The 20,274-nt window shown below is 37.0% G+C and overlaps 2 protein-coding genes across 7 annotated transcripts; one reads left to right on the forward strand and one right to left on the reverse strand.

Annotated features, from left to right (window-relative positions):
• Nucleotides 1-245: 245 nt before the first annotated feature.
• LOC127814166 (probable 1-deoxy-D-xylulose-5-phosphate synthase, chloroplastic) lies at nt 246-10,270 on the forward strand. Of its 4 annotated transcripts, none has more exons than XM_052355469.1 (10): nt 247-578; nt 1,448-1,567; nt 1,672-1,836; nt 2,015-2,165; nt 3,079-3,347; nt 3,817-4,099; nt 5,285-5,580; nt 7,952-8,230; nt 8,559-8,843; nt 9,722-10,270. In XM_052355469.1, the coding sequence occupies exons 1-10, from the start codon at nt 414-416 to the stop codon at nt 9,869-9,871; spliced, it is 2,163 nt and encodes a 720-aa protein (XP_052211429.1). In that variant the 5' UTR covers nt 247-413; the 3' UTR covers nt 9,872-10,270. The 4 variants fall into 4 exon arrangements, with proteins under 4 accessions (XP_052211446.1, XP_052211429.1, XP_052211437.1 ...); XM_052355477.1 differs by having other exon boundaries at nt 5,288-5,580; XM_052355495.1 differs by having other exon boundaries at nt 560-578; nt 1,662-1,836.
• Nucleotides 10,271-10,664: 394 nt separating this feature from the next.
• Nucleotides 10,665-20,023, reverse strand: LOC127814151 (potassium channel AKT1-like). Of its 3 annotated transcripts, none has more exons than XM_052355448.1 (12): nt 19,704-20,023; nt 17,834-18,199; nt 17,029-17,086; nt 16,559-16,876; nt 15,791-16,036; nt 14,293-14,391; nt 13,953-13,985; nt 13,635-13,820; nt 12,750-12,944; nt 12,550-12,625; nt 11,727-12,320; nt 10,665-11,239 (listed from the first exon to the last, which is right to left on the reverse strand). In XM_052355448.1, exons 1-12 carry the CDS (start codon nt 19,916-19,918, stop codon nt 10,944-10,946), a joined length of 2,682 nt encoding a protein of 893 aa, XP_052211408.1. In that variant the 5' UTR covers nt 19,919-20,023; the 3' UTR covers nt 10,665-10,943. The 3 variants fall into 3 exon arrangements, with proteins under 3 accessions (XP_052211408.1, XP_052211401.1, XP_052211416.1); XM_052355441.1 differs by having other exon boundaries at nt 10,665-11,245; XM_052355456.1 differs by lacking the exon at nt 19,704-20,023 and adding an exon at nt 19,233-19,691 and having other exon boundaries at nt 10,665-11,245.
• Between the last annotated feature and the right edge of the window lie 251 nt (nt 20,024-20,274).

Consider the following 20,274-nt stretch of genomic DNA (forward strand, 5'->3'; position numbering starts at 1 on the left):
GGACGATCATTCCAATAAATTAGGATTCATTCTAATTCCTTTTTATAAGAAATAAATATTTGTACTTCTTCTTCAAGTGTTTTGGGCCTCAACATCATCCACCAAATTGGGCCAACCTGTGTTGGGGAAATTGACCACAAAACAGAACCGAATCCCAGGGCCGGCCTAAATTCTAGTTGGATTCTTCCGGAGTACCGGGTGGCGGCCCATTTGTCGCTTTCTTTCTCAGACCAAACTGTGAAATTTGTCCCATCCATTCAACTTGAGAATTCCGATTTCTTGTTCTGGGTTTCGATTCTTTTCATCTGGCTGCTCAAGCTTTCCCAATTCCCATGTTCCTTCTTCATTCCAACTGACAATTGATTTTTGTTGCATTTGATTGGTTTTGGTGCTTTGGGCACCCGTTTTTCCTGATGCCTGCTGCTGCTTGGTACCAGTTTGGTATCAGCGCCTATTTCTGTCGAAATTCCAGGGTTTTGCACCCCAAAGTGGAATTCTCAAACTTTAATTTTCCTGCCAATGGGGAGTTTTCAAGGGTGAGCTTATGCCCAAATTCTGCTTCCTCCAGTATTTCCAAGGTAATGCACGCATCCATTTAACTAATTAGATTGAGGTTCTTGTAGAAGCTTCGTGCTGTTGTTGGAGTTGTTGTTCATGTGTATAATTAAGCGATTCTTGTTGAAATACATAGGAGGGTTTTATTCTGAATTTGGGAAACAGTGAACCCCTTGCTGAATGTTCTTATTTTTCTTACTCATTTCAAATTGAATTACTTAATTAGATTTATTTAACTTTGCCAGGACTTTATTCCCATATCAGCATTGGTATATATTTACGTTGTTAGTAAGATAGTAGCATGCTAACTGTGCTAAGAGTGTGCCAATTATTGGGATACATGGCAGCAAAATCCTAAATTTGACTGCCTCACAGGATTTTCCTTTTCCTTTGTTTTTCTTGTTCTTCTTGTGCTAAATGTTAATGCTTGTTGGTTTCTTTCTAATGTCTACTCTTTAACTTTATGTGAGCCTATATTAAATTTTTTGATTTGTTGAAGTTGCCCGAGTTGTAAACTTTTCATGCTTTCAAATGTGACATGTCTGTTTACCATGATCTTTTTTAATGTTGTGGTTAATACCATTTAGCATCTTAAAACAGCAATCCATCAAAGTGTTGAATCCTGCTCATATTTAAGGATGCTCGAGTCTTTTTGCTAGTATTTATTGTATCTTATACAACTATTTCAAATATTGCATTTCTAGTTAATAGGAGGAAAATTAGGGTATAAACTACTATTTATACACACCTCTCTGGATAGATAGTCTTAATAGCCAGTCAATCTTTTCCCTTGTCCCAAATAAAAATAAAAATAAAAAGGTTAAAAAGAACAATTGCACGGAGAACAATTATTATTAATGGGCAAGGACAATATGACTTCTTTGTGATGCAGGGATGTGTCAGTCAAATAAGTTCTCTACCTGATGTTGGCGATTTCTTCTGGGAGAAAGTTCCAACACCCATACTTGATCTAGTTGAAAACCCCATTTACTTGAAAAACTTGTCTCCAAAGGTTAAGTTACCAGCTTTCTAACATGCTTTCCCTTTGCAAGATTCAACTCTCAAGCTACCCTAAAGTTGCTGATATCTTATCTCACTGAAAATAGCTCTGTGCAGGAACTGAAACAATTAGCTGATGAAGTCCGTTCAGAATTGTCTTTTCTAATGTCTAAAACTAAAAAACCTTTAAAAGCCAGTTTAGCAGCTGTCGAGTTGACAATTGCAATACATCATGTTTTTCATGCCCCTGTCGACAAGATATTGTGGGATGCGGGGGAACAGGTAAGACCTTATTTATCCTTATGGAGTGCGTTTCATTTTGTTGGTTGGACTTGAAAGTCTATTGTTGTTATCTGTACTTTGTTTTTTGGAGTTTGTGGAGACAACATAGCTTGTTAACTATGTATAGTGATTATTAGTAAAGCTGTATTTTTCTGTTGATGGTTGATGCATTGGGCAGACATATGCACATAAGATTCTGACAGGACGGCGGTTCCTCATGCATACGCTAAGACAAAAGAATGGCCTTTCAGGTTTCACATCTCGCTCTGAGAGTGAATTTGACCCATTTGGTGCAGGGCATGGATGTAACAGTATTTCTGCTGGACTTGGTTAGTATTATGCCTGTGCAGTTGATTTCAATTTTGTCTGTGATCCACTACCAAATGTTCCTTTTTTTTCTTTTGTTATGTTATACACTGAAAGAAAGGGGACGTTGTATCTAGTTGGAAGACCCTTTCTTTTACCTGGATTTAGATTTATAGCAGTATGTGGATGTTCTGGTAGGGATTACCTTCCATATTCTCTCATTTGGCCTAATTATGCATTTCAATCTCCAGGCTAAGAACTTGGAAATCATGTTCAAATGGGAAAAAATTGTTTTTAAGTTTTCCAAATTTGTACTGACCTCTACACTGTCTTCTTCAGCAAAAAGGGGTGTTTCCCCCCAAAAAATGTAGGTTTCCAGTCCAACCAAAATCAATATTAATCAAAATTATTTTAGTATCGATATAAATAGTAAAAACATGAAGATTTAATTGATTAATAATATACAGCATTTATAATATTAGAAATATCAGCAATATTAGTAGTATAAATAGTAAAAATAATAAAATATTAACAGTAAATGAAAATTGACTTGCTATAAATAATATTACAATATTAGCAATATCAACAATACAAATACTATTAGTAGTAAAATGACTAATAATAATAGTAAAATATTCATAACAAAGATATTAGTATTATAAAATTTCTAAAATTATATAAAAGAATTAAAATATATTAATATTCCTAATTATTATCATTAATACTATAATATTAGCAATATCATGATCATTGCATTGATAATATTAATTTTATAGCTATGACAATATAGTTGTTAATTTCTAATACTGTAATAAATTTTCTGCATTCAACAAGTGAACTTTTTCCGGAAAAGAAAAAATGGAGATAATAGAAAATTGGAGGTGAAAACTGAAATCATTTTCTGTAACTAAATAGCCCTTTGTTTTATTAATTCAGGAATGGCAGCTGCACGGGATATTAAAGGGAAGCGAGATCGTGTAGTTGCTGTCCTCAGCAATTGGACAACCATGACTGGTCAGGTCTATGAGGCAATGAACAATGCAGGTTATCTGGACTCAAATATGGTTGTGATACTAAACGATAGTCGCCACACCTTACACCCAAAGCTTGAGGAGAATCTTAAGACACCGATAAATGCTCTATCCAGTACTCTAAGCAAGCTGCAGTCAAGTAAGACCTTCCGGAAATTTAGAGAGGTCGCTAAGGTAGGCATTCTTTGATTTCCATATAATCTTACTTAGACTATGTTGAGGAAATTTGATTCTGCTGAGACAAAAGTGAGAGTTTTGAACTTGTAAAATCCTTACTACTCTTCTCTAAATTAAGTCAGTACATATCCCCAAATGGTAGCAGTGTAACTTTTTTTTTTTGGGTAGCATATACTACATTTGCATTAGTACTATTTAGGCATCTGGGAATATAAATTGGACTTGAGGGTTAATTTACTTATTTCTGGATGTATCATTATTCATTAGATATCGCTGAAATGTAGAATGTACAAATGGAGGCAGGTTATAAGTGAGAAAAAGCTATTGAATTGATACTTTTTTCCCCCTTTTTCATTATATTTTGTTCAAACACAGAAGTATTTGACTATACATATCACGGTCAAACTTGAGGTTGTGCAATAAATCTATTCTTGTATTCCCCTCTTAAACAGCAAATGTTTTCCAGGGTTTTACAAAGAAAATTGGTAGAGGTATGCATGAATGGGCAGCCAAGGTTGATGAGTTTGTACGTGGTATGATTGGTCCACCAGGATCAACTCTGTTTGAAGAACTAGGGTTGTATTACATTGGCCCGGTTGATGGACACAACATTGATGATCTTTTATGTGTCCTAAATGAAGTGGCTTCCTTGGATTCAATGGGTCCTGTCTTGGTTCACGTGATAACAAAGGAAGATCAGGATGTAGAAAATAGCAAAAAGAATGTGATACTAAATGAATATAATGAAGGTATGCTTCTTTTGCTGCAGCTTTTCTACTAGGTTTTTCCTTGTTATTTCTTTAGTTTTGTCTTTTGAATTTTACATTTTCAAGCTTAAGTTGGAAGTTAGAAGAGAGATGCTGAGGCTGCTTCAGGATAGAATCATGCTGTGGAGACTTTTTTCATGTGAATTGGAACAGATAAAATAAATGATTAAATAAATTAAAAAATTGGATTGGCTTCTGACTGACATAGAATCTCTTTAGAGAGATGCAAAAGAAAGGAGAAGTTGGAAGGATGGGATACTGATCAATAACAACCAAAACCGAATGTTGCACAACACAAGTTTCAGTTTTTGCTCCAGTGTCTTGTTACAGCACAACTATTCCTGTCCCCAAATGCACCAAACTTTCTTGGTACACAACTAAATTAATTTTTGTCCAGATGTAATTCAGTTGTTAGCTCCGAGAGTTCTCACATGAAGTTAACATATTTGGCAAAATTACTAGCTTTTACTTTCTAGAAAAGAAATTTGGATATTTCCATGAGCTAGCATATAAAAGACTTTTGTATAGACGCCCGATTCCTCTGCAGTCATCAGTTGTGATAACACTTGCCAGTTCAATGGCTTCTTTTTGGACTTAGGTAATGCTTACCAACTACTTTATGAGCCCAGGTGTGCATACTTAGTATGTCCTCATGACTGCTCTGTATGTCAAACAAAGTTCAAAAGAATCAGATTTTGACAATACCTTATTTAGTCTTCATCTTAATCATGAGGGTTTGCAAGTAAATATGTATCTTAATTAGTTTATTTTATCTCCACTCATCTGCACTTGAGAGCAAAGAGATTCTCACAGTCAATCATTACAAGCATGTTGGCAGCAGACATTCTCTCTTTTCTCTCTTTTGAAGCTTCATGGTAGAAACATAGGTGTCTTTATTTGGAAGAAAATTTTGAACTGCTTGGCAAAGCTTCTTATGGTAAAGTGACAGCATTATCCAAAAGAAATGCACTTGTCATGTTAATACCTGGAGGCCTGATTCATTTTGTAGTTTCAGATATGCAACATTCTCCATATTCCCTTTGTCAATTGCAACTTTTGAATTTTTACATGCTTTTTTACTATCATCTGATTGCTTCTCGTATGGAAAATGCCGAAGCCATCTGCAAATGTTCTCAATATTTCACGGTTTTGTTCTTTTTTATAAAGCAGGTGCAAGTAACTCTGACTCCTTATCATGTAGTACTCGCCCTCGAACATATAGTGATTGCTTTGTGGATGCTATGATTGTGGAGGCAGAGAAAGATAAAGATATTGTGATAGTTCATGCAGGAATGGAAATGGAACCACCGCTTCAACAATTTCAGGATAAGTTTCCAGACAAGTTCTTTGATGTTGGGATGGCCGAGCAGCATGCAGTTACATTTTCAGCCGGATTGTCATGTGGGGGATTGAAGCCATTTTGTGTAATCCCATCTGCCTTTCTACAGAGAGCTTATGATCAGGTTCTCTCTCTCTCTCTCTCTCTCTCTCTCACACACACACACACACACAATTGATTGACCAACTAAAGAAACCAATAATTGTGATTGAGGACATATGATTAGTAAACAATTTCATGGGACTATGGTGTTTTGGTTTCTTCCCTAATTTTAAAATGAAGATCATTTCATGGAATACCCTATTTGCTCTTATCAAAATGTTGGTTTTAACAGATTACTAAATCAACTGCAAGTTGAGCCATTTAATTTCGTGAACTTGCTAGCTTGCTTCATATTTTGTACCTTTAGAATTGATAGGTTGCTCCTTGAGCTGTTGCTGTGGAAATTCTTTGACAGTTTTTGAAGTGCATCCTATGCACTGCTTCAAATGACTATCTAATGATAAAAGCATTCAGTTAAGAATTAAAAATGTACCACTAAATTCTGTTTTTTGGGGGGTGCCACCAGCACTGGGTACCCAAAATTTGGCACCTTAGATAATCCAAAAACATAATAGCTGAAAAAATAAATTGCATCTCTAAGAAATTTAGAAGTGGAACAGAAGAACCTTTACCACTGCTAAAGTTTTTATCCCTTGATGAAATGCGTTTATAATTGATTGTGGAACCACATTACTATTTTTTTAGTACAGATGATGTATTGAGAGTGAGCCTTGGTACCAATAGCAAGGTTGCTCCTTTGTGACTGGAAGGCCATGGGTTCATCTTGTGGAAACAGCCTCTTGGCAGAGAAAGCAAAGGACAGGCTATGTACAAAAATACTACCCTTGCAAAGCAGGGAATCTCATGCACTAGAGACACCCTTTTTGCTTTATTTTTTTATTTTTACAGATGATGTATTGAAAATTTAATGGTGCAGTAGCCGGAGTAAAGTTACTCCCTTCTGACATGAGGTCATAGTTTCAGACCACAAAACTACTTCTTATCGCACAGGCTAAGGGTACACCCTGCAAATAGCTAGATCCTTGTGGATACTTCTTTATCCATATTATGTTGACAATTCATTATCTCCTCAAACAAACTTATTGAACTTTAACTTCAACTCTTAGCGCCATACGACTTATTTTTCCATTCATTGCATGTATTTACTTTCTTACAAATGTCATGAACTTCTCATAGCATGCTTATGCATATATGTGTGTGTGTGTGAACATGTGTTGTTATGCAATGTTTTTAGTATGCCCCATGACTTATATTTATATTGACTCTGCTCTCCCTATTTTTCTTATGCATTGTATTTTGTTAATTTTTTAAGAAACACTGCATTCTTTTTGCTTCATCATTGCATAGTTACCTGATTAGAGCTGCCATTGTTGCATGATCAGTCATTTTTTTTAAAATGAAATCTACATGGTAGGTTAGCAGCATTAGCTATGCCAATCTCCATTTTTCCTTGACCTCTTGAATCTGCTGTTTACTGAGCTAGCTTTCACTCTATCTGTTGATGTCCTCTTTATCTTTCTTTTTTTTTTGTGTGTGTGTGTGTGTCATTTTTCCCATTTTCAAAGCTGTCTGCAACTTCTTTTCTTAAAATCTGCCTCTTTTTTCTATTCATTCTGCAATGGTCTAGGCAATGCTCCTATACCCAATGAATCATTTCTTTTCTCCTTCCCATGAAATCAATTTCTGCAACCCTCTTCCCTTCCTCAACATCCCCCCCCCCCCCCCCCCCAGGCTTCTCACACTACTTGTATATAACTTACGTTTTTGTTATGCATATTAGGTATTGACTCCCCCATTCTATCTCTTGTTATTTGCATAATTATGCAGTGGGCAACTTATACAAGTCTTTTTTTTATTGGTTGTATATCATGGGAACTTTCTTAGTTAAAAGACTCAGATAAGCACATGGTTACCATGTTTGGTTGATTAACATCATAAGTCTGTTAATTGTTGTTTACTAAGTTTTCTTTTACGAGTAGTTTATGCTTACTAGATAGTTGTTTGTAGAACTTGTTTCTATATTTTCTGAATTGTCTTAAGTGCCAATGGGCTATATTTATATTTTACAAAAGACTGTTTTATCCGAGGAAATGATTAAAATATAAAATTTAGCCTTTCCTCAGTTCCCTTGAGTTGGAGGAATCTGATGAATCCAAGGCATGCTAGTACTTGACACCTATAAATGCATGCAAACATGAAGACATACCAAGTTTCTACTCAAACACAGCTTATATGTAAATAAATTTGATGCCATAAAAATACCAAAACATGTATTTCTGCCTTGCCATTACAATTGTTAAAGATTGTATACTTTCTTCTTCTATTTTATTTACATAACCCTTTTTGTGAAGCATTTTTGGCATTGCTAGCAAAATGAAAAGCGTAACATCATGCACTTTTTTTATTGTTTCTGTTTCCTTTTTGCACTTTAGGTTGTTCATGATGTAGATCGACAAAGAATACCAGTGCGGTTTGTCATTACAAGTGCAGGATTGGTGGGATCTGATGGCCCAGTGCACTGTGGTGCTTTTGATATAACCTTCATGTCATGTTTGCCAAACATGATTGTCATGGCACCATCTGATGAGGATGAGCTTATTCATATGGTAGCAACTGCATCCCTAATTGATGACAGGCCAGTTTGCTTCCGATATCCTAGAGGTGCAATTGCTAGCATGAATGCTTCTCTGTCTGGTGGTGTTCCAATTGAGGTAATAATGCACAGTTTTATTCTCTTGCTTGTATCAACTTACTTTGAACATTTTTCACTATAGTTTATACCACCTACTCATGCAAAATTTATGCAGTACTTCAAAGAAAGCTAATTCATATATTTTGATGGAATAATTTGATTATCAGCTCTGCATATGCTATTGAATATTTCTTATCTTCAGATTATTGCTGAACTATCAAATGTTCAACATAGTGTTGATGTCATTGATGTTGTATTTCCAACCTTCTCAATATAGCTCTCTGACCCAGACTTTCCTTCCTCGACTACTTTGAATGTGCTATAGTGCTACTTTCCTTTGTGGGCAGATTGGAAAAGGGAGAATTCTTAAAGAAGGTAATGATATTGCTTTGCTTGGTTACGGATCGATGGTTCAGAACTGCCTTAAAGCTGGATCCCTTCTCTCGAAGCTTGGCATCGAGGTGACCGTCGCTGATGCAAGATTTTGCAAACCACTTGACATTAAGCTTGTTAGGAAGCTATGTGAAAACCATGCTTTTCTGATCACTGTTGAAGAAGGTTCCATCGGAGGATTTGGATCACATGTTGCACAGTTCATTTCACTTGATGGGCAGCTAGATGGAAGAACCAAGGTGGTACTTTTTATTACTTGATGAGTTTATCCTCTTGATGGGCATGAATTCTGCTCTTCCTTGTGGACACAAGTTGTTCTGTCATTTTTATAAAATTTTCCCAGAAATTTTATATTTTCTTATACATGCTATTCTCGATGGGTTTGCCTTCCTCGTGTTTTATAAAGAGAAAAGGGTGGACTGGGGATATAAATTCTTTCTCAATCAGTCAAACGCCTTTCCCCCTTCCTGCAAACAAGCATGAAAGTTTCTTTTTACTGAAGGGTAGTTCAAATTTTAAGATGTTTTTTTTTCTAGTTTATAAATGAAAATTTGTTTCTGTACAAACATTACATTATTACATCAGTTTAATGAAACTTCTTTAGGGTCATTGATTCTTAACCTCTTCTATATACTCTTTCTTATAGTAAATTACTGAACGGTGATTGCATTTATGTTATATCGTTGTGATGGGGATTCTTTTTCCCATGTAGAAAGGCGACACCGGGGTAGCTGTTTGTCAACTCCTTTCTCAATGAGTAGTCAAAATTTGGTAGTGCACAAATTGTAATTTTACATTGTTCAACATCAAAAGTACTTTGGGTATATTACATTTTGCTCCCTGTAATTTTTTTAATAGTACATGTTGCATTTATCCTTTCCTTGTACCCCATCTTCAATAGTGATGTTTTTGGTCATCCTCTTCAACATACACCTCTTTGTAGACCTCTAGTATTTTCATCTGTTATAATGTGTTTCTAGACATGTGTCGTTCTTGAATCTCTAGTAGTGTCATTATATGAATTCTATCCGAGGTTCCTGTAGCCTATTTAGACGTGCAATACCCAGTACACATATTGTCAAGGATTCTGATTTTTTTCCAACTTTTAACTTTCCAGTGGCGGCCAATTGTTTTACCAGACAACTACATAGAGCACGCATCGCCTAAGGAACAGATTGCTGCTGCAGGGTTGACTGGACATCACATTGCTGCTACTGCATTGAGCCTGCTTGGCCGAACCCGTGAAGCCCTTCTCCTGATGTGCTAGGATCTATCTGGCTTCTGTTCAACATGATTGCCTTTGACTATGTCCGTAAACAGAACAAATGAGAAGCCTTTTGGTGGCACATTTTTGTACAAGTTCCCCCTGTTTGTATCCTTTTCCAGATTGTGTAAATAATGCAATTTGTGCAAATAAGTTTCTCTGTGTTGATGGCTACTACTACTAGCCAATCTCTCTACCGTATAATGTCAATGTGTCTTGGCAAAAGACTTGCTCCGAGATGACAGTTTCACATGCTTGTTGAGTCACCAGTGAAAGGAATACCGAGAGGATGATCAATGGTGAATGTTCCTGGACGTGACTGTAGAACAAGAATATGGATAAGAATCTTGAAATGTGTATTCTTATAGACCTTGGTGTTTCTAATAGGTATGTTTTAATCAATGATGGGATTAATGGGCAGCGGGGACTCAGGTTGCTTACTTTCAGTTAGCAATTACCTAAAAATGGAAGTTTAGTATGTCTACCCTAACATGCTTATATGATGTCTATTTAGTTTCATCTTTGTCATATTAACTATTTCTTTCCTTAATTATCTTGATTAATAAAAGAAGAGTGGGACTTGTGCATGTATATAAATTAAGGTGTTATAGATTCTTTGGGAGCTCGATTAACTCACCACTCTTTTGTACTTGCATGGTCTCGATTTAGTCATTAACTTATATAAACAAAAGTAAAAAAGGTTAAGAATGATTAAATACTTCAATTTACAGCAGTTTGAGATGTCATATAGGATTGAATGAGGGTTACTAGGCAGTAGGGCACTATTTACAGTAAATCAAAGTTACTTGAAAAAATTAAATTGACCGCTATGTACAACCATGCGCTTTCTCCTCTGCCAACATTCAAACATTTAACTACCTTCCTCAAACATCCAGACTGCTGAATAACCAAAGCCAAATACATGACAAAACCTGAAACAATACATATATATATATGTATGTATGTATATATCTTTTTTCTGAAGAGGGAAAATGCTAACCCCCAAAAGATATGTTAAAATGTACACTTGCCGCATGAATTCAGGACTTAACTAACTTTTAACTGCTTAGTTTTCCTAAGTCTCAAATTCCCCATCGCTAGCAAGAATAAGATGGTCACCATCTCTAATGACTTCTAGCTCTTCAATTAAAGCTCCACTTCTCGCTAACACTTTGGTAACATCGACCCCAAATTTCTGAGCACCAATGTCGAGTAGGTCTTGAATAGAGTCCGGCAAAAGTATGAGCTTTCCAGGAAGTTCTCCTTTTTCCGGGCAACTAATTGTCACCCTCGTTCGCCTGCTGACTGGGAATCTAGGACTTTCCATATTGCGTTGAGATGGGAAAAGGCCCTTGTCATCGGCATGGTCCACTGCAACTTACAATTGGGAAAATTGTTACCCCATCCATCAGCAGCATCAACTAAGATAACTTTATATGTTAAAATTATAGAATATCAAATCCCAACAGCCACTAAATGATCCAGATAATTGAAAAAAGTTATCATCTAACTTCTGTAGAAAACAAAAACATATGCCCCATGTATCATCTTAGTTATATACGGCAACATTGATAGGAGTCATCTAAGTATTAACGAGATTATGGAGAAATTTTCATAGAAAGTTAAATGGACTCTGGAGCATTTGTAAAAGGAAAAATGTTTTATACAGCTCCAATTGGCCAATTTTCTTTTTGAAGAGCTCATTGCTTGTTTTGCAACTATAATTTTTCCTGTTAAGTAGTCACGATATTTGCTCAACTAAGGCAGTATATTTCAGTCCTCAACCAGTGATTAGCAGTAAAATTCAGTATGAGTTTTTATGTTTCTCCATGTTAATGAAATTTAAATGCATGCATACCTCTGCTAGATCTATGGGCAGATGACATGATCCCAAAGAGTGAATTGCGGAAGACGTTTGCCCTTCTTCTCCTATGGCCACTGGACCAGGTAGCCTCCTTGACATCTGTTGCTGTAACAGCTTCAGGGATAAAAGGCGTTATCACTGGGTCGCTCTGGTACTTCTTAAGGTAGGGCACTCCCTGCTTTCCAGGAACCACAGGAACGGGTTGATTCCTATTCTCTGTTGTGGCTTGAAATATAGCTTTTATCTCTTCATGTCCCTGGTAATCTGCCAGAGCCCTTGGGCTCCAGCCATGCACATCTGGCTTGTCCACGTCGGCTCCTTGATCCACTAGGAATTTCACTATCTCCATGTTCTCCTCAGAAATAGCAGTGTGAAGTGCAGTAGTCCCAAGGCTATTGAGCAGTGTAATGTCTCCACCATAGGAAACAATTTCCTTAAGCAAGTCTAAACTGTTTTGCTCAACAGCGAAGCAAGCAAACTGACCCACGTCACCTGAAGATAACTTAGCGCCATTGTCTTGAAGTAGTTTTATCACAGATTCATGCCTTCCCAAGATTGCATCCCATAGGGGAACATTTCCTTCGGAATCTGGCATTGCAATGTGATCATAGTTAGAAGTTAATTTCATGCAATAATAAGGTTCTTACTGATTGCAGCACGTTTTCAGCACTAAAGAGGATATGATGCACTAATAAGCATCCAAGATTATGAAAATCAAGGGATATGGTGTTCTAATAGGCATCAGAGAGGAGATGAAATATCCACTAGCATCTAATTCCATTGAGGATCTGGAATTAAATTTTGGAGTAAAAGATACCTCTTCTGTTGGGATCTGCTCCATAATCCAGAAGTAGCACAACACATTCTAAACTTCCTTCTGATGCTGCAATGTGCTGTAGCACAAAATTGCAAATCAACTCAAAGCCTCCAAAAGTTGACAGTTATATTGAACATCATATACATATACTATGCTTGTGTGATGCATGTGTAGCAAAAAGGTAGAGGAAAATTTCGCACCAGAGCTGTTCGACCATTGCTGTCCAATTCATTTGGATCTGTACCACGCCTTAGCAATTGATTCAGCAGTAGGTCATCTCCTCTCATTGCTGCAAAACATAAACTGAGAGGCAAATCCATTCTTCCATGAGCCAGCATGTGCTCTACATCCATCAAAACTGCTTCCATCACAGGGTCTCTCCGCTCTTTTAAATGCTACATCACCAACAAATATGATGCACAAAATGTTGTAATAAATCATCCACGTAAAGCAGCTAATAAGGGTTTCCAATTTTTACAATCCCTTGATGTTTTATTTTATTAAAGAAAAAAGGGGATGGTCCAGTCAATTCACAATAGCAGCTTATAAGAAGGAAGGCACCAAGAATATTAGAGGCATGATTAGGGTTATAGGTTATTCCATGTCTGATTTAAGAAGCTTAAATATCACAGAAATATCATCAGGAGACCTAAATCCAGTTCTGGTGTAACCAACAGCAGATCACAAATTTCCCAAACATGGGGAACTTTGAGGACACTACCACAGTACCAGAAAGTCTAACCCAAGGGAGAGTCTACAAGAGCTCTGCTTACTCAAAGAAAACATGGCAGAATGGTTCTCTTCCATATCATGAGGTAAATTGCAAATACCTTATATTACTTCTACAAATGATGTTCTCTCCATGCGCTGAGCCCAAATGTTGAAAGCAATAATTTTGAACAGCAATTCTTTTGACCGAATGAGGAGAAGTCAGAATCCAATAAAATTATAGTCATTAAAAAATGTTCTATAGATGATAATCAAAAATTTTAAAATAGTTTTCAGGTAGAAAAACCCTTTTGTCACAACAAGGGGAGCCTTAGCTATCAACTCAAGTAAAATGTAACAGAATTGGGTTTGCATACCTGAAGCATATTGTTCATTATTATTGTCCCATCACCAACATTTGCCTGCACAATGTTTAGAAATGCAGTACGATTCAACCGTAGCAACTGGCTCAATCGTTTTGTACGAATGGTAAATGATTGTGGCCTGTAGCATAAGACACCTATTTCACCACAAATATCTCCTGTCTTCAAATCTCCAACAACCTACAACCATCCAATGAAGCAGCCATTTTCTTTAATATGCTTAACAAACTCCAAATTCTCTTTTGCCAACAACCCCTAATAGAGATGAATATCCTAAAATGCTGAAGAGAAAGCACCATATCGCAAACTTACATGTTCTATCCCGTTCGTGGCTATGATAACATCCTGCACAAACCATGCAGTATCAGAAGGTCTAATTGTCAAACCAGAGAAAGAAAACAAAATGCCACCTCAAGGAGAACAAACTATATATAAAGTACCTATACTTCAACATTTGGGAAATGATATAGAAATTCATTCTAGAAAAGTTTGAAGTTGACTATGGGTAATAATACCTTTAAACTTCAATTTCCAGTATCATATACCCAAGACTGTTCAAGCAAATTTTACAATTGAAGGTTTTTAAGGCAAGTCATACACACAACCCAGGAGAAATACTTTTAGAGAGAGGGAGAGAGAGAAAGATTCTTACAACTGTTCCAGAAACCAGAATGTACAAATCTGTGGGTGCTTCATTTTGCAGAATCACATCTTCTTTGGGAGGAAAGTACTCGGCTTTCATCTCTGAAACCTAGGAAATTCAAAGTATCAAGATATCATGGAAATGTGAAAAGCCTAATAAGAAATATGATTACTACGTGTTCTGATGTGCACTAAATGGGTGAATATAAAAATGCATATCCTCTTTCAATGCAGACAAAATAAAATAAGCACAGTTTGTTGCTTAAATGCGGATGTGTGGCAAGCAAAAATCTTCTCTCAAGTCTTTGAAGATAGGATTAAGACCAGGACTTCAACAATGAAAATCACAAACCTTAATACCACCACTAGGTGACAAAATTCTAGCCCTTCATTCCTATCCATTGATCATATCCCCTGCAACGCTATTATATCCCATTTTATATGTAAAAGCTTCCATCAAGTTTGTTTTGGTCCTTGTCTACCTCTTTTGTTACAAATTCCTTCTGTTCCATCCACTCACCAGACATATACGTCTAATAATCTTATTTTCAAATGTCCAAACCATAGTTACTTGATTCGTGGAACGTCCAGTATGCGGAACGCGGTACGGGAACGTGGTACGCCACTTTTCCCGGAACACGGTACGTGGGGGTAGGTTTCTTCGGTTCACCGGTTCGTCACTTAGTTTTTTAAATATATTAACAATAATAAAAATATTAAATAAATAAATATTAATATAATAATTATAAAATCATAAAATTTAAAAAAATAGAATGAGACGTGGAGTACAATAGAAAACTTTAGCCAAAGAATGAAATCACAACTCACGATAGAGGTAGCAACTGGGAGTCTCCACCAGCTGATGCGACGGAGTGAGAGAGTCCGAGAGGTAGCAGGCGAGAGACCGAGCAGAGAGCCGACGGCCGGCGAGGGCGAGGGGCCAGGGGGGCGAGGGCGAGGCGGCGCAGGCGAGCGACGGAGCTAGAGAGAGGCAGCAAGGAAGAGCGATTGAGCGAGGCGAGCGACCGAGGAGGGCGAGCGAGTCAGCGACCTCAGCGACGGTCCGAGTCATCCGACGAAGGCACGGAGGCCGGAGTGAGTGAAAGCGAGAGACAGCAACCGGCAACGAGCGAAGCGAGAGAGGGAGAAGGGTAGAGGGGGTGGGCGGCAGGCACTTGAACGAGAGAGGGTCTGAGAAAGGGTTAATGGCGGGTCTGAGTGTAGGCCAAAATTAATGGCATCAAAGATCCGGGTCTTCATTACAAGGGAACTGGGACGCGTCCCCAAGCGTTCCAAGACACAAACGCATCGCGTTCCAGTGCGCGCATACTGGAACGTGGTTCCCGGGGGGGAGGGGCGTATTAGGTAACTATGGTCCAAACCATCTTAATTGTGTCTTACATATTAAAAACCAAGTAAAATCACTCTCTTTTTCTAATGAACAGAATGCATTTAATTTAAATGGTTAATCCAAACACCAAAAGACAATGATCAAGGCTAGTAATTACCAGTTGAAAGAGCAAGTCATTTGACACCCCATGGAACAAGTACACCTGGTCAACAACTGAATAGAAGAGAAAATGTGATATACTTGATTTAATGGCTTTAGGAAGTGCTTCAAGAATCTCCTGTTGCTGCAGTCCTTCGGAGTCAGTTCTGTACCTCAAGCACAAGTGAGCAAGCATCTGATCTTGCAGGCGAGAAGGCAATTGATTTCGCTGTGCAAAACCTGAGGCAGATTGGATAGTATCTCTCTGAACAGATAGAAAAATACATTCAGGACAACAAATAAGAAGAGACACTTGGAGCCAAAGATAGATGACCAATGTAACAAAGAACAGAGCAGGAAGTATATCAACACCATGCCATAATCTGTTGATAAATTAGTACACTTGCACAAGCATGCATCCCAACAGAGCTCCTTTCATAGGATTAATATGGATTGAATAACAATGTTATCCTTCTTGATTTTATTTCTTCAGGAAGTAACTCTATACATTCATAAAAAGCATAGGGGGCAACTTTGCCATAAAAAATTTCATCAGTAGAAAATTAGCCACATGCTTCTAGTCTTAGAAAAGTTGTTGCAGAGTGCATTCAGCATATATGGATATTACAAACTCAGAATCACAAAGCTGAAAATCTTATGCTTCTTAATACTCAATTTAGGCCATGAAGGCATCAAAAATTCAATTTTTGACATGTAAAGACGCAGGAAAAGGACTACATCAGACGTTGCATCAGTATCAACTTAATATAGGTAAGAATTTACTCACAAATTGCCTAGTTCGACTGGTTATATGGACAACCAAGTTTGTCATGTTTCCAATCAGATATGCAGTTAACCCAAGGTTGAAGAGCATGTAAAAGATATCAAAGATCATCTCCTGTGTATTCACAGGATGCAAATCACCATAGCCCGTGGTTGTAAGAGTGGTGATGGACCAATACATTGATGTGACATATCGAACCCACAAACTCTGATGATGAAAGTCATTCATCACAGCCCCAATCCATGTCCTTTTTGGGTCTTTGTAAAAAGCAGCAACACGATAATAGAAGCAGCCAGCACAGTGAACTGCAAACAGAGTGACCTATCCAGACATCAAGAGACTATTTAATACTGGCAAAGCACATGGCACTGAAGTGAAGAAAGCTCAAGGAACACAAATGAACACTATCCAAGGATAATCTTCAAGAGGTCCTTATAGTTAGATGGAACTAAATATTTCATACAGATACTTACGCATATAAGTTTAAAACAGCGGACCCAAAAATAGCTGAAGTTCCGATCTTTCTCCAATCTGTGATAATACAATAATAAAAAATAATTAAAAATTATTTTCAAAATAAATAGGATATCATGTAGGTGCAAATAACAAATTGTGAGGAATATAAATTGAGGCAAGAATCACTGCTATATTAGTAATTACCTCTCTCTCTATATGTGTGTGTGCGTGTGTGTGCGCGCAAATAAATAGGATATCACATATGTGTAAAAACAAAATTAAGTACACTGATATCAGTGGTGAGGAATCTAAATTGAGTAAGACCATAAGAGTCACTGCTTTTATATTAGTAATTGAATCTCTCTCTAAATGAGAGTCCCAAGGGTTCTCTGCTTTGCGAGGGTGTAAAGAGGCTGTTTCCACTTTTATATTAGTAACTGCTTTGACTTAAATATTCACAAGATCAATGAATGAGGTTACATAGCTTGTCTATATTCCTTCAAAGAAGCTAGCATGAAAATAAATAAATACCTCAGTTCAGAAGTTGCTCATTCACGACATTGTCACATTAGTATATCACGCGCTTTCTTGCAGATAGACAAAATTAAATGACAGACCTTATATATGGCATTTAAATTTATTGTTCCAAGTGCGCAATCATATAAAACAAATTATAGTGGAAATTACTGCTAGTTAGAACAATACAGGTAAGAAATAAAAAAGAAGTCATGAAATTTTGAGACATCATGTCAAAATAGATGGGGAAAAAAAAAGGAATGGATCTTTAGAAATTCACCAATTTGAAGAAGTTGGAAATTTCACCTTGCAAACATGGCACCAACTCGCCGAAGACGCCAGAGCCGAAGCATACTAAAGTAGCCATATGCTCGAAGCTTATCAGGGAGAGCACTCCTGGCAAGCTCTGAAGGGACTGTGGAAATCACGTCAAACACCAACCAGGTTTTTGCATATTTCCAAGCGATAAACTTTGGATTGTCAACAAGAAGGTAGGTAGTTTTATCGAGATAAGCCACAAAGAAGGTCAACAAAATGTCGATTGCAAAAAATCCATTGACAATGTTATCAACAATGGAGAGAGCTCCACTGGGTTTCTCTAGGAATCCAAATTCGAAAGGGGACACCCATGCTGTGTAGAAGACCAACATTACCAGAAATGTCTCCCAAAGTCTGCAGAGGTCAGTTTATGCAAAATGATATCAGTTTAGGGAGAAAAAGAAAGAAGAAACAAAATAAAAGATAACAAGCTACTAAGGAATTTATGTATCATATATAATCAGAAGCAGTTTCTGAAACATTCAGCAAAACTGTCTGACAAATTGTTTCCCTGACCCAAGAAAGAAAAAAAAAAATCCCACGAATGACACTCCCACAGCTTCACCATATCAAGTTTTGAAAATTTACATTCATCAAGCTCGTGGGCAAATGACTGAGAGAAAGATCCAAGCAACAAGGTCGGTAGCCCAGTGGGGGGGATATGACTCTAGTTTCATCAAACAAGGATTTGTCCCTAGGTCCTAAATGATATACATTCAACTAAGAAAGGCATCCATGACAAATTGATTGGAGGTGGATGCATGTATCAATTTATATAAAAAAAAATGGAAAGGAAAACAAAAATAAAAAAGTTCACGAACAAAATATATTATGACAACCAAACATTTGAGATTGAATCAGGAAACTACAAAAATCATGACACTGACCCAACACAAGTACGATTGATGCACAGGAGGCAGATACACAAGAAATCAAACTAGATTTCGAATGTAAAAGAAATTAAAAAAGGGGGAAGGGGGAACAAGATAAAGATAAGAAATTGTCATTCTGTCAATTCTTTTAAACCCAACTAAAATTGAAGTTTTCACACTTTTCTCTGTGTGGCTATGTTGCATAAAACCAAAGTAGTCTGTACTAATTAAATGAAAACTTGATCACTTTACGTTGTTAACATAAAATCAAACAACAAATGGCATGAGAAGAAAGATAAGAAACAGATAATTATTTGTTTGTAGCAGAGAGAAATGTCAACCAAATTTGCAAAAAAATACACCATTTGAGTGATAAACAGAAATACAACAGATACATATGGAATAATGGAAATAGATAATTACACGTATGTAGCAAAGAGAAATTCATACACAAATGAATATCTTGAAAAAGATAGAGAAAAAAAAAAAAAGAAAAGGAACCAGAAAACCAAAACCTGCAGAGATTCCAAATATATGTCCATATATGCATCTCTCTGTGTACTTTCCCCTTAATCGTTCCAAAGCAGGAGATGAGAACCCCAATTTTTAAATGGAAAAAAGAATCAGAATACGAAGAATTATCATGCATACATATTTACAAACCCGGAAAAAATACAATCTAGATAGAAAAATGGAGACCTCCAGATACATATAATCGACGAAAACGTTTCTCGTAAAAGGTTAAATGGGATCAAACCCACATTCAGGAAAAGGGAACAGGACCAGAAAATCGATACTAGGTGCAAAGACCGCCGTGATTCTGTATCGATGCATGCATCTCTTAGGCGCTTTACGTTTCCAAGAAAACGATTAAATGAAAATCATCCCATTAAGGATGAAAACAAACGAGAAACCAAAGAAACATTAAAACAAACCAATCATGCACCCAACAAAAAAGAACATACGATACGAGAGAGAGTTGAAACCTGTAACGATTATCGAAGGGGGAGATGATGAAGGGGCGAAGCTTCATTTTGCGGTTGGAGTGGGCGCCAAGAGAAGGCAGAATCCCACTGGAGAAGCTGTTGTAAGAGCTGCGTTCGTCCCTTGAAATACGCTCCAGCTCCAAGTCGCTTTGCTGCGACTCCCCGCACATTGTTGCCTTCTTCGACAGTACCTTCTTCTTCTCCTCCCACGCCATCTCTCTCTCTCTGTCTCTCTGCTTCTTCTCTTCCCCTGTTTGTTTGGGTTTGCGTATAATCTACCGTCTCCCTCTGTTTCTCTTTTCAATTTTGCTTCGACCCAATGCGCTGCACATTTTCGTTACAGTTATAATACGTGTGACGTGATGTGATAGACGTCGCTTTTAACAGAGATCCTAATCAAATGACTTTTATATCCCTGAGTGATTAGTTGTTAAAAAATTGACTCGACTCCAAAATGACAGTGGCATTTCCTAAAATGGTTCATCATTTATGTATATTTTAATTTATATAATATATATAAATAATATAAATATTTTTTATTTTATTATCTTAAATAAAGGTATTTTAGATA

Source organism: Diospyros lotus, chromosome 1 (genome assembly GCF_014633365.1).
Source record: "Diospyros lotus cultivar Yz01 chromosome 1, ASM1463336v1, whole genome shotgun sequence".
In the NCBI taxonomy this organism is placed as follows: Eukaryota; Viridiplantae; Streptophyta; class Magnoliopsida; order Ericales; family Ebenaceae; genus Diospyros; species Diospyros lotus.